This window comes from Cetorhinus maximus, chromosome 6, assembly GCF_964194155.1.
Source record: "Cetorhinus maximus chromosome 6, sCetMax3.hap1.1, whole genome shotgun sequence".
Taxonomy (NCBI): Eukaryota; Metazoa; Chordata; class Chondrichthyes; order Lamniformes; family Cetorhinidae; genus Cetorhinus; species Cetorhinus maximus.
In genome coordinates, this window is record NC_135884.1 from 25,185,154 (window position 1) to 25,197,649 (window position 12,496).

Here is a 12,496-nt window from a genome sequence, read left to right on the forward strand (position 1 = left end):
CTTGTAGATGGTACACACTGCTGCTACGGTGCATCGGTGGTGGAGGCAGTGAATGTTTGTCGATGTGGTGCCAATCAAGTGGGCTGCTTTGTCCTGGATGGTGTCAAGCTTCTTGAGTGTTGAGGGAGCTGCACTCATCCGGGCAAGTGGGGAGTATTCAATCACACTCCTGACTCATGCCTTGTAGATGGTGGACAGGCTTTGGGAGTCAGGAAGTGAGATACTTGTCACAGGATTCCTGGTCTCTGACCTGTTCTTGTAGCCACAGTGTTTATATGGCTAGTCCAGTTCAGTTTCTGGTCAATGGTAACCCCCAGGATGTTGATAATGTGGGATTCAGTAATGGTAATGTCATTGAACGTCAAGGGGCAATGGTTAGATTCTCTCTTGGTTAGAAATGGTCATTGCCTGACACTTGTGTGACGTGAACGTTACTTGCCACTTGTCAGCCCAAGCCTGGATATTGTCCAGGTACCGCTGCATTTGGATATGGACTGCTTCAGTATCTGAGGAGTCACAAATGGTGTTGAACATTGTGCAATCATCAGTGAACATCCCCACTTCTGACCTTATGATGGAAGGAAGGTCATTGATGAAGCAGGTGAAGTTGGTTGGCAGAGGACACTACCCTGAGGAACTCCTGCAGTGATATCCTGGAGCTGAGATGACTGACCTCCAACAACCACAACCATCTTCCTTTGTGCTAGGTATGACTCAACTAGTGGAGAGTTTTCCCCTTGATTCCCATTGACTCCAGTTTTGCTAGGGCTCCTTGATGCCACACTCTGTCAAATGCTGCCTTGATGTCAAGGGCAGTCACTCTCACCTCACCTCGGGAGTTCAGTTCTTTAGTCCATGTTTGAATCAAGGCTGTAATGAAGTCTGGAGCTGAGTGGCCCTGGCAGAACTCAAACTGGGCATCAGTGAGCAGGTTATTGCTAAGCAAGTGCCACTTAATAGCACTATTGAGGACCCCTTCCAGTACTTTACTGATGACGCAGAGTAGAACTGTTGCGGCGGTAATTGGCCGGGTAGGATTTATCCTGCTTTTTGTGTACAGGACTTACCTGGACAATTTTCCATATTGCTCGGTAGATGCCAGTGTTGTAGCTGTACAGGAACAGCTTGGCTGAGGGCACGGCAAGTTCAGGAGCACAAGTCTTCAGTACTATTGCCGGAATATTGTCAGGGCCCATAGCCTTTGCAGTATCCACTGCCTTCAGCTGTTTCTTGATATCACGTGGAGCGAATGGAATTTGTGAGGCTAGGGACTTCCGGAGGAGGCCGAGATGGGTCATCCACTCAACACTTCTGGCTGAAGGTTGTTGCAAATGCTTCAGTCTTATCTTTTGCACTGATGTCCTGGGCTCCCCCATCACTGAGGATGGGGATATTTGTGGAGCCTTCTTCTCCAGTGAGTTGTTTAATTGTCCACCACCATTCACGGCTGGATGTGGCAGAACTGCAGAGCTTAGATCTGATCCATTGGTTGTGGGATCGCTTAACTCTGTCTATCACTTGCTGCTAATGCTGCTTGGCATGCAAGTAGTCCTGTGTTATAGCCTCACCAGGTTGACACCTTATTTTTAGGTATGACTGGTGCTGCTCCTGGCATGCCCTCCTGCACTCTTCATTGAACCAGGGTTGATCCCCGGCTTGGTAGTAATGGCAGAGTAGGGGATATGCTGGGCCATGAGGTTACAGATTGTGTTCGAGTACAATTCTGCTGCTGCTGATGGCCCACAGCACCTCATGGAAGCCCAGTCTTGAGTTGTTAGATCTGTTCGAAATCTATCCCATTTAGCACGGTGGTAGTGCCACAATGACTGTGTGGTGGTCACTCCTTCCGATACTATCAGAGATAGATGCATCTGCAGCAGGCAGATTGGTGAGGATGAGGTCAAGTATGTTTTTTCCTCTTGTTGGTTCCCTCACCACCTGTCGCAGACCCAGTCTTGCAGCTACATCTTTTAGGACTCGGCCAGCTCGTTAAGTAGTGGTGCTACCGAGTCTCTTGGCGGTGGACAATGATGTCCCCCACCCAGAGTACGTTCTGCACCCTCAGTGCTTCCTCCAGGTGGTGTTGAACATGGAGGAGCATTGATTCATCAGCTATGGGAGGGTGGTACGTGGTAATCAGCAGGAGTTTCCCTTGCCCATTCGGCCCCTCGGGCTTGCTCCGCCATTCAGTAAGATCGTGGCTGATCTGATTGTAGCCTCAACCTCACATTCCTGGCTACCCTGATAATCTTTCACTCCCTTGATAATCAAGAATCTATCTAACTTTGCCTTAAAAATATTCAAAGACTCTGCTTCCACCGCCTTTTGTGGAAGAGAATTCCAAAGATTCACAACCCTCTGAGGGAAAAAATCTCTCCTCATCTGTGTCTTAAATGAGTGACCCCTTATTTTTAAACAGTGACCCCTAGTTTTAGATTCTCCCACAAGAGGAAACATCCTCTCCACATCCACCCTGTCAAGACCCCTCAGGATCTTAAAGGTTTCAATTAAGTCGCCTCTTACTTTTCTAAATTCCATGGATACAAGCCTAACCTGTCCAGCCTTTCCTCATAATACAACCCACCCATTCCTGGTATTAGTCTAGTAAACCTTCTCTGAACTGCTTCTAAAGCATTTACATCTTGCTTAAAATAAGGAGACCAGTACTGTACACAATACTCCAGATGTGGTCTCACCAATGCTCTGTACAACTGAAGCATAACCTCCCTACTTTTGTAATCAATTCCCCTTACAATAAATTATAACATTCTATTAGCTTTCCTAATTACCTGCGGTATCTGCATACTTTTGTGATTCATGCAGTAGGACACCCAGATCCCTCTGAATCTGAGCTCTGCAAACTCTCACCATTTAGATAATAAGCTCCTTTTTTATTCTTCCAGCCAAAATGAACCATTCCTCATATGCCCACATTATACTCCATTTGCCAGATCTTTGCCCACTTACTTTATCTATGTCACTTTGTAGCCTCCTTATGTCCTCTTCACAATTTATTTTCCTACCTATCTTTGTGTTGTCAGCAAATTTAGCCACCATTCCTTCAGCCCCTTCATCCAAGTCATTTATATAAATTGTAAAAAGTTGAGGCCCCAGCACTGATTCCTGAGGCACACCACTCATCATATCCTGACAACCAGATAAAAACCCATTTATGCCAACTCCCTGCTTCCTGTTAGCTAGCCAATCTTCTATCCATGCCGATATATTAACCCCTACGCCATGAGCTTTTATTTTCTGCAAAACCTTTCACATGGCACTTTGTCAAATGCCTTCTGGAAATCTAAATACAGTATATCCACCATTTCCCCTTTATCCACAGCACATGTGACTCCTTCATAGAACTCCAATAAATTGGTTAAACATGATTTCCCTTGCTCAAAACCATGTGGACTCTGGCTGATTGCCTTGACTTTTTCTAAGTGCCCTGCTATAACATCTTTAATAATAGCCTCTAACATTTTCCCTATGACAGGTGTTAGGCTAACTGGCTAAGCCCTCTTCAAGCTTTACTAAGTTGAACATAGATGCTATACCTGGGGGAGCTGTTGGTGAAGAGGAGAATCATTGAATAGCAGCAGTCAATGAGTGATGCACTGACAGGACTTCAAAGTTGAATTACCACCACTACAGAGAGTTCAGTGCAGTCCACCTCAATCACGACAGGGTTGTTGTCAGAAACCTCTGAGTTGATATCTTCTCTGTGTATAGAGAGAACAGTGCCATCAACTGTCATATACTCCAATTAAATGAGTCCATGAACACCTTCAATGCCACTGTGAAGATTCTGGATACCAACATGTCTGCAACCTTAAATAGCTTGACAGATACCTTAGCCCTGGCCTTACAGTGCTCACTGATTTGTGACAAAGTGTTTTCCAGCACAAGGATAGCAATGAGGTGCAGCTTGATCAAAAGAAGAATGATGTTGAAAGGGGTCATGGAATTGGGGACTCGACTCAAAGCAGCTCAACTGCTCACCCACGCCCAGTTTCAGTCAAGAGCCCACAAGCTGCCTCATCTCTAGGGAAGAGTTAGCAGAGGCATTACTACACATATTTAATAATTCATTAGAAAAAGGCATCGTGCCAGAGGACTGGCGGATAGCTAAGGTAATTCCTACATTTAAGAAGAGGGAAAGAACATGTCTGGGGAACTATAGACACAGTCAGCTGAACATCAGTGAGTAGGAAAAATAATGGAATCTCTTCTAAGGAAGCAAATAAAAAAATCTATAAATTTATAAATGAGAAATATAATAATGAATAGTCAGAATGGAATATTCAAAAGGGAAAATCTTGCTTGACCAACCTTATTGAATTTTTTTGAGAAGGTAACAGGGTAGACAATGGTAATGAAGTAGATATAATGTAAAAACAAAAAGCTAAAAGCTACTGCGGATGCTGGAAATCCAAAACAAAACAAAAACAGAATTACCTGGAAAAACTCAGCAAGTCTGGCAGCATCGGCGGAGAAGAAATCAGTCAACGTTTTGAGCCTCCATGGCCCTTCGGCAGAACTGCAGCATACTATGCTGCAGTTCTGCCGAAGGGCCATGGAGGCTCGAAACGTTGACTGATTTCTTCTCCGCCGATGCTGCCAGACTTGCTGAGTTTTTCCAGGTAATTCTGTAGATATAATGTATCTGGATTTTCAAAAGACCTTTGATCAAAATAGGCACCAATTGGGAAGCAACAACATGTTCAAGAACTTTGGAGAACAAAGGGAGACTGGAGATAGGGCAGTAGTTTGCAGGAACAAAGGGATCAAGGTTGCATTTTTACAAGAGCAGGGAGTGATGACGGCAGTTTTGAAAGGAAGGTGGAGACTAGCTGAAGAGGGTTTTTATAATGTCAGCTATCGTGGAAGCCAGGAAAGAAAAGTTGGGAAGTCAACAGTCTAGTGGGAGCAGGGTCGAGACAATAGGAGTTGGGTTTCGTGGGCAAGATAAGCTTGAAGAGGGCATGAGGGGAGACAGGAGAGAAATTAGGGAAAGATGCCAGTTCAGGGCTATGGCAGGGGTAATACTAGGGGAAGTTTGATGTTGAAGGAAAGGGAAATGGCAGAGATGCAGTAAAGGTAGCTCAATAGATTGTGAATTTAAATGACAAAGATTTCCATGAACTAATTAGGTTTGTTCGTGGGTTGGGGGAGGGGGGGTGGGGGGGGGGGGGGAGAGCATAGGTCAGGGAGTTAAGGAGAGGATTGATGGTGAAGAAAAGAAGCTGGGGGTTAGCTTTGCACTCCAGGATGATCTGTTTGGCAGAGGAGAACAGAGCTCAGTAGTGCTTGATCTGGTGATGAATGGCTTGATTATTTGTGTGCCAGATCCACTTAAGTCCCTGCCCCTTGATCTTGAGAGAGTGAAGATCGGGGCCTGACCAGAAGGAATGACAGGCTGGGTGAGAGTAAGGGTTGAACTTGGGACAAGGGGAACAAAAGTAGAGTTGAGGGAGTGATTGTGCAGATTAAAAGCTGCAGAAATATTGTGAAAAATTGAGGGTCAAAGCTTGAGCAGTTAGGTCCCTAACAGTTGTTAGGGAGTTGGAGTAGGATTTTTCATGAGGCAGATACAAAACAAAGTGTTGTTAGTTGAGGGAAGGGTGAAGAGTGAGTGGTGAAGTTCTCAGAGATGGCCTGGTCTGTGATTGAGACAAGGGAACAGAGAGGCCACATAAGATTACTAGGTCAGTCAGTGGGCGGGAGTGGGGGGTGGGGGGGGGGGATGTGGCAGTGACTGTGAGTATGGACAGGAGAGTATAAATTGAGGAAATAGGTAAAGGAGGATAGTAAAGTAATAACCATCAGAAGAGAGAGAACAAGGTGAGTTGAGATGGAGTCAAAATCATGAAGGATGAGGAGACATTCAGCGAAGAGGCTAAGGGACGAAAGGAGTGAGGATATCTCAGTACAAAAGACAAAAGATGAGGTTTGGGTCAGTGAGGATTTTAAAAGAGGTGAGATGGGTGGAACAGGGTTCTTAAAAGAGGAGAATATGTCAGAGAAGCAACGGGAGAGACCAAGCTGTATTTGGTGATAAGATCTACACTGCCACAATGGCAGTTTGGATGGGGCAAATGGTAGAAAACCAAGAAGCCTGATTACTGTCTTAATGGCCTAAGATACGTCACTGCTACTTTGACTTGTGTCTGGACATCAAAGTCCATCTGCTCCATTTCAGATCTTACCATTTAAGGAATATTCCTTCCCCTACATTTTTTCCCCCAAAATTTACTTTATTCTTGAAATTTGCAAAGGTACATTACAACACAATTCAATTGTGACAGAACCTAAAGTGCATTACAGGTCAATTTGGTTCAATACAGTACCCATGGGTGCCTCACTCCACTTACAATGCATTTACATTACATTGAATGTACAGACTTAGGGATTTTACATAAATCTAGCTCCTCGGTGTACGATGGTGGGAGGCTCTAAACAGTGGCTTTTCCCCATTAAACCTTCGTGGTGGTTGCCCCAAGCTTCAATGCATCCCTCAGCACATAATCTTGTACCTTGGAATGTGCCATTATGCAACTCTTGGCTGTGGGCAGCTCTTTGCATTGGAAGACCAACAAGTTTCGGGCAGACTGAAGAGTATCTTTCACCGAGATGATGGCTTTCCAGCAACAGTCATGGCTATCTTGGTGTATATCCCTGTGAACAGTCCATAGTGCACAGAGTCCTGTGTAATAGAGCTGCTCAGAAGGAATCACAGCAAAAATTACTACATCTGTTTCCACAAAATCATTGCAAAGGCATATTCTGGAGAGATGGGTGTTGGTCTCTTCCGGCAGCAGCTGCCTCAAAGGCAGCATGTGGCGGCGCTGCTACTACATGTGTCCCTTATTACTTCAAATATATATTACTTTCACATTGAAATTGGTATTCACAAAATCAGACACCCTGGTACAATCTGTATGTGGATGTAATGAATACCGTTAAGTTTTCTTGAAAGAAACGTGATCTCAGCACGTCACATGGGCTCTTGTTTATCTGGCATTACTGGATGCCACACAAATTTATTTTGAGTATCTGACAAAAGTAGGTTATAATTGGTCCAATAACAATAAACAAACTGCCACATATGTCACCATGTATGCTATATTAGAGAATAAATTGTTAACAACCGTCGCCTAAGTCAGAAGAACCTCGTCATTTGGTTCAACAGATAATGAAGCATTCCGAATTACTCCTTGTCTTTTCTTCTATTATATCTGGGCTCACTGTGTCCTTTTGTTTTTGGATGCAAGAGAAGTCCGATCACGATCCGCGAATCATTTTATTTGAGGCAGCATCGTTTCCATCTCGGCTCACTTGCCTGATGTCCGCTGCAATGTTGCTTGGATCTGTGTTCTGGCCACTTCCATTAGGTTGTTACATTGTGTTGTTGCTATTATGTTGTTACATTGTTACATTGTGTTGTTGCTGTTAGGTTGTTACATTGTGTTGTTGCTATTAGTTTGTTACATTGTGTTGTTGCTGTTAGGTTGTTACATTGTGTTGTTGCTGTTAGGTTGTTACATTGTGTTGTTGCTATTAGTTTGTTACATTGTGTTGTTGCTGTGATGTGGGGTTTTTTTTATGCTCTGGCCGCTCACGTTGGGCACGTTGATGTGATCTGTGCCTTGGCCACTTACACTGGGGCCTGTGTTGTTGCTGTGATGATGTTAATGCGCTTTGTGCCCTCACTCGTAAGGGATGAGGAAGGCTGAGCGTCACTCTCAGGAGGCGCTGCAAAAGCCACCTGGGCGGGGGTGGGTGTGTGGGGGTGGGTTGGGGGAGGGTGTGTGGGGGGGGGTGGGGGGAAGGGCATCTGTCAATCAGCGGGGGCAGTGACGTCCGGGAGAGGGGGGTTGATAGCTGCTGCTCTCGGGCTCCGGGAACACAATGAGCCGGCGAGCGGCGGGCGCTGGGTGACCGGCAGCGGCCGGGAACAGACCGCGGCTGCAGCGCACAAAGCGGCGGCACCGCCACCGGCACCATGAGGGCATTGCTGTCGCTCAGCCGCGTCGCTCGCACGGCACTCCGGAGGCTGAAAAAGGAGCGAGCGCCGGCAAGCTGCAGGCTCGTAGGAGGCACAGCCGAGTCCCAGGTAACAAACAGTGGCGGGGGGAAGAGAGGGGGTGGAGGAGATCCGGGGTGTGAATGCTCCGCTCATCCAGCGCCACTCACTGCCCCAGCTGGAGGGAACTCCGGGGACACATCTTCCCCCATCTATACCAGTAACCAAAAGCTGCAGAGTGCTCATCAAACAGTGCAACAGTTAAAGGTCAGGGAACTTGCCTCTCGCAATAGACTCAAATATCTTGGCGTCTAAATTGGCAACTTTAAATGTTACATTTAGAATTTTTGTTAAAAAAAGTCCCAGTGGTACTTAAATTCCTATATTCCACGCACAGTAAGTTAACCTTAAATGACATTGTATGAACAACTGTTCAAACATTTGCACGGTCAGTTCTGAAAATATTTCAATCACAATCCGTGCGCTGCTGCTGTTGAGATTATTTTACCGACTGATGGTCTTAATTGTTTTTTATAGCTTGCTGTGAATTCCTTGCAGGGTGAGTTCCGCATTTACAGTAATGGAACCCCTTTCTGAAACTCTTCGCCTTCTCGACTCCTATGAGCAGATTTTTAAAACCTGGCTCGTTGGTCGTTAGTTTTGTGGCTCGGTGTCAATATTCGTCTGAATATAACCTCCTGTAAAGCGCCTTAGGACATTTTACTACATATACTCTGTATAAACGCAAATTGCTGTTATATTTGGGACGACTATGTAATGTTGCATTTGTCCATAATCAGCGGTTTGTTTCACGTGATTGGCGAACATAGCTGGGAAAAATAGCTGTATTCTGACAGAACAAACAACATGTCTCTTTCTAATCCTTGTAGGTGCAATTAACACATGTTAAATTCCTTTACATTCCATTTTCAATCCTGGTCATACTGAATTTTGATAATTAGAAGGGGCAAATATGATTGAAATTGGTTATCAGATCTGAACTACCTATTGTGGTTTCCACGTTGGCCAATTCCAGAATAAATCCCAGTGTACCTACGATCTGGTTGCAGTATATAACAGTGGTTTGATTGTGTGCAGTAGAATGAACTGAGTGGTGCTTCTGATGTAATGCACCTTAGGGTGATCTCCAAGACCTGTAAACGTAAGATTTTGTGGAACTTGTGCAACTAGTGTGTATATTGAAGAAATGTACCCCTAGTGGGATAGCAGCAGATCTGCTGTGCTCTGTTCAAAAATGAGCTTTTGTTTTTAATAATTAGCCAATCTCCTGTTGCACTGTTAATGACGAGTTGGGAAATGTGCAACTTTAAAATTGCACAAACCTGGTATTATAATACAGTTGACCTCCTATGACATTGCTCTTGAACAATATACAGTATAGGGTTAATTTGAACCAAGATCAGATAGGCCATCTGTTTTACACCCCAGCTGATTTAACTTTCCATTGAAGTGACTGGAAGATAAAATTTTGCAGGGTATAAGATGGACAGCTGATCTGGCTCCATTGGTTTGCCGCTGGAAGTGTTAGATTACCTTTCCTGTACCTGCCTCTCTGTTTCTCTCCCGCAAATTACATTTGCCTCTTTCTCTCTCTTCCTCTTGCTGTGATGCTCACTTTCTCTTTTTCACTTGCTCTTACCCCAATATTCTCACTGTGGTATTTAAAACATTGACTCTTTTTCTCATTGTTTCAGTTTCATTTTTTCTGTATGTCTTTCCTGAACCCTTTTCTCCCACTACCAATCTTACGTCTACACTGTTTATATTTGGCTCTCAAGTTGTCCCTCTACTGCTTTTTCTATGTTACAAGTTAGAAAAGATGGGTAACTGCCTCTCCAGAATGAGTGGAGCCTCTAGAGAGTGGGTGGAGAAGGTGCTAGTAATGGGTATCATTTGGTAGGGAGTGGGACCATTCAATGAGGAGTATGAAGACTGAGGTGGCTAGGGGTCGGGGGAGGGTGGCTAGGGGGTGGGGGAGGGATTTATGATTAGCTGAAGTTTTTGGTGCACTGGGACCTTAGTGCATTGAGGAACTGAGAAGACTGAGAAGGAAGTATGGATTGTCCAGGGTGTGAAAGTACTGACGTTGCGTGCATTGGAAGGGGGATGAATTTTCAGGGTCTTGAGGGGGCGAAAGAGCATTGAAGGAAAAATGAAGACTGAAGTCGAGCAGCTCTTATGTTCCTCAAGCTTATTTCTTAAATTTCTTGAGTTGCACTAATGTCATTTCTAAATGTTTTTCGTGGCTTGTGTGCATCGCTGGCTAGGCCAGCATTTATTGCCCATCTCTAATTGACCTTGAGAAGGTGGTGGTGAGTAGCCTTCTTGAACCGCTGCAGGCCATATGGTGTAGGTACACCCATAGTGTTGTTAGGAAGGGAGTTCCAGGATTTTGACCCAGTGACAATTAAGGAATGGTGATATATTTCCAAGCCAGAATGGTGAGTGGCTTGGAGGGGAACTTTCAGGTGGTGGTGTTCCCATGCCTTTGCTTCCCTTGTCCTTCTGGGTGGTACAGGTATTGGGTTTGGAAGGTGCTGTCATAGGAACCTTGGTGAGTTCCTGCAGTGTGTCTTGTAGATGGTACACACTGCTGCCACTATGCGTCGGTGGTGGACGGAGTGAATGTTGAAGATAGTGGATGGGGTGCCAATCAAGCGGGTTGCTTTGTCCTTGATGGTGTCAAGCTTCTCGAGTGTTGTTAGAGCTGTACTCATCCAGGCAAGTGGACAGTATTCCATCACATTCCTGACTTCTACCTTGTAGATAGTGGACAGGTTTTGGGGAATCAGGTGGTGAGTTATTCGCCACAGAATTCCCAGCCTCTGACTTGCTCTTGTAGCCGCAGTATTTATATGGCTGGTCTATTTCAGTTTCTTGTCAATGGTAACCCTCTAAATGTTGATATTGAGGGATCCAGTGATGGTAATGCCATTGAATGTCAAGGGGTGATGGTTAGATTCTCTCTTGTTGGGGATCGGCATTGCCGGGCACTTGTGTGGCATGAATGTTGCTCATCACAGGTCTTGCTGCATATGGATACGATCTACTTCAATATCTGAGGAGTCGTGAACAATGCTGAACACTGTGCAATCATCAGTGAGCATCCCCACTTCTGACCTTATGATGAAGGGAAAGTCATTGTTGAAGCAGCTGAAGATGGTTGGGCCTAGGACACTACCCCAAGGAACTCCTGCAACGATGTCCTGGGACTGAGATATTTAATCACCAACAATCACAACCATCTTCCTTTGTGCTAGGTATGACTCCAGCCAGTGGAGAGTTTTCCCCTGATTCCCATTGAGTTCAGTTTTGCTAGGGCTTCTTGATGCCACACTCAGTCATATGCTGCCTTGATGTCAAGGGTAGTCACTTTCACCTCATTTCTTGAGTTCAGCTCTTTTGGCCATATTTGGACCAAGGCTCTAATGAGGTCAGGAGCTGAGTGGCTGTGGCAAAACCCAAACTGTTGTCAGTGAGTAGGTTGTTTCTGAGTAAGCGTTGTTTGATAGCACTGTCAACAACCCCTTCCACTGAGAGCAGACTGGTGCGGTGTAATTGGCCAGGTTTGATTGTCCGGCTTTTTGTGTACGGGACACACCGGGGCAATTTTCAGCATTGTTGGGTAGATGCCAATGTTGTAGTAGTACTGGAACAGCTTGGCTATGGGCACATGAGTTCTGGAGCACAAGTCTTCAGTAGTATTGCCAGAATGTTGTCAGGGCCCATGGGCTTTACATTGGTGGACTGGCATCAAGTAGCTGTACTCAGATGGCAAGCTTGGAGAAGGAAAGGTAATTTTAGTGGAGTAATATTTTTCAGGAAAACAGGACTGACTCGGACTGAGTTGGCACTGGAGCTTTATAAGTAGGAGTGGATAAAAATGGGTCTGGGGAGTATGTTGCAGCCTGGGGAGCAGCATTTAAGTGGATCTGCAAGCCAGGGGTGAATGATACTTGGTGACTTTGCTGTGATCAAGGTTAAGATAATTTTAGCTTGAAAAGTATGTCTTGTTGCTGTTAATGGATTTTGCAGTTGCAGCTTTTGGTACAATCTCTGAAATGTTAACTGCTCTTTAACTGAATTCTATTTGCACAGTTGTGAAGTGAAAGCAGGACAATATTTTTAAAATTGTAAACATTTTTCAAGATTTTTGCTGCATTTCACGTAAAAGCACAATGTTCTTGAAATAAGTGTTGAGGGAAGAAGGTGACAAATGGGACGAATGTGTGCAGAATTGCTGCATAGCTATTTCAGCTTGATTCTCTGTGTAGCCTGTGACCCAAGGTGGCTTATGTGACTGTTTTAAAAATGTTGGTGCTGTGCTGAGCTGAGCTGTCTTTATGGAATCTAAAGTTCAGGATGTGTATTTTTTTATACAGTCAAGTTGAAAAAAGATAGAAAGTGTAATAACCCTGCTACTCATTTTGCTGATTGGAGTAGATCTTGCAC

General features: G+C 44.8%; 1 protein-coding gene across 1 annotated transcript in view; it reads left to right on the forward strand.

The window, feature by feature from the left end:
* Positions 1-7,875: 7,875 nt before the first annotated feature.
* LOC144681652 (haloacid dehalogenase-like hydrolase domain-containing 5) overlaps positions 7,876-12,496 on the forward strand; it is a 45,644-nt gene continuing 41,023 nt past the window's right edge. Inside the window, exon 1 of the mRNA XM_078543443.1 lies at positions 7,876-8,113. Within this exon, the coding sequence (XP_078399569.1) occupies positions 8,003-8,113 (111 nt within the window). The 5' untranslated portion in view covers positions 7,876-8,002. The remainder of the gene's footprint in view (positions 8,114-12,496) is intronic.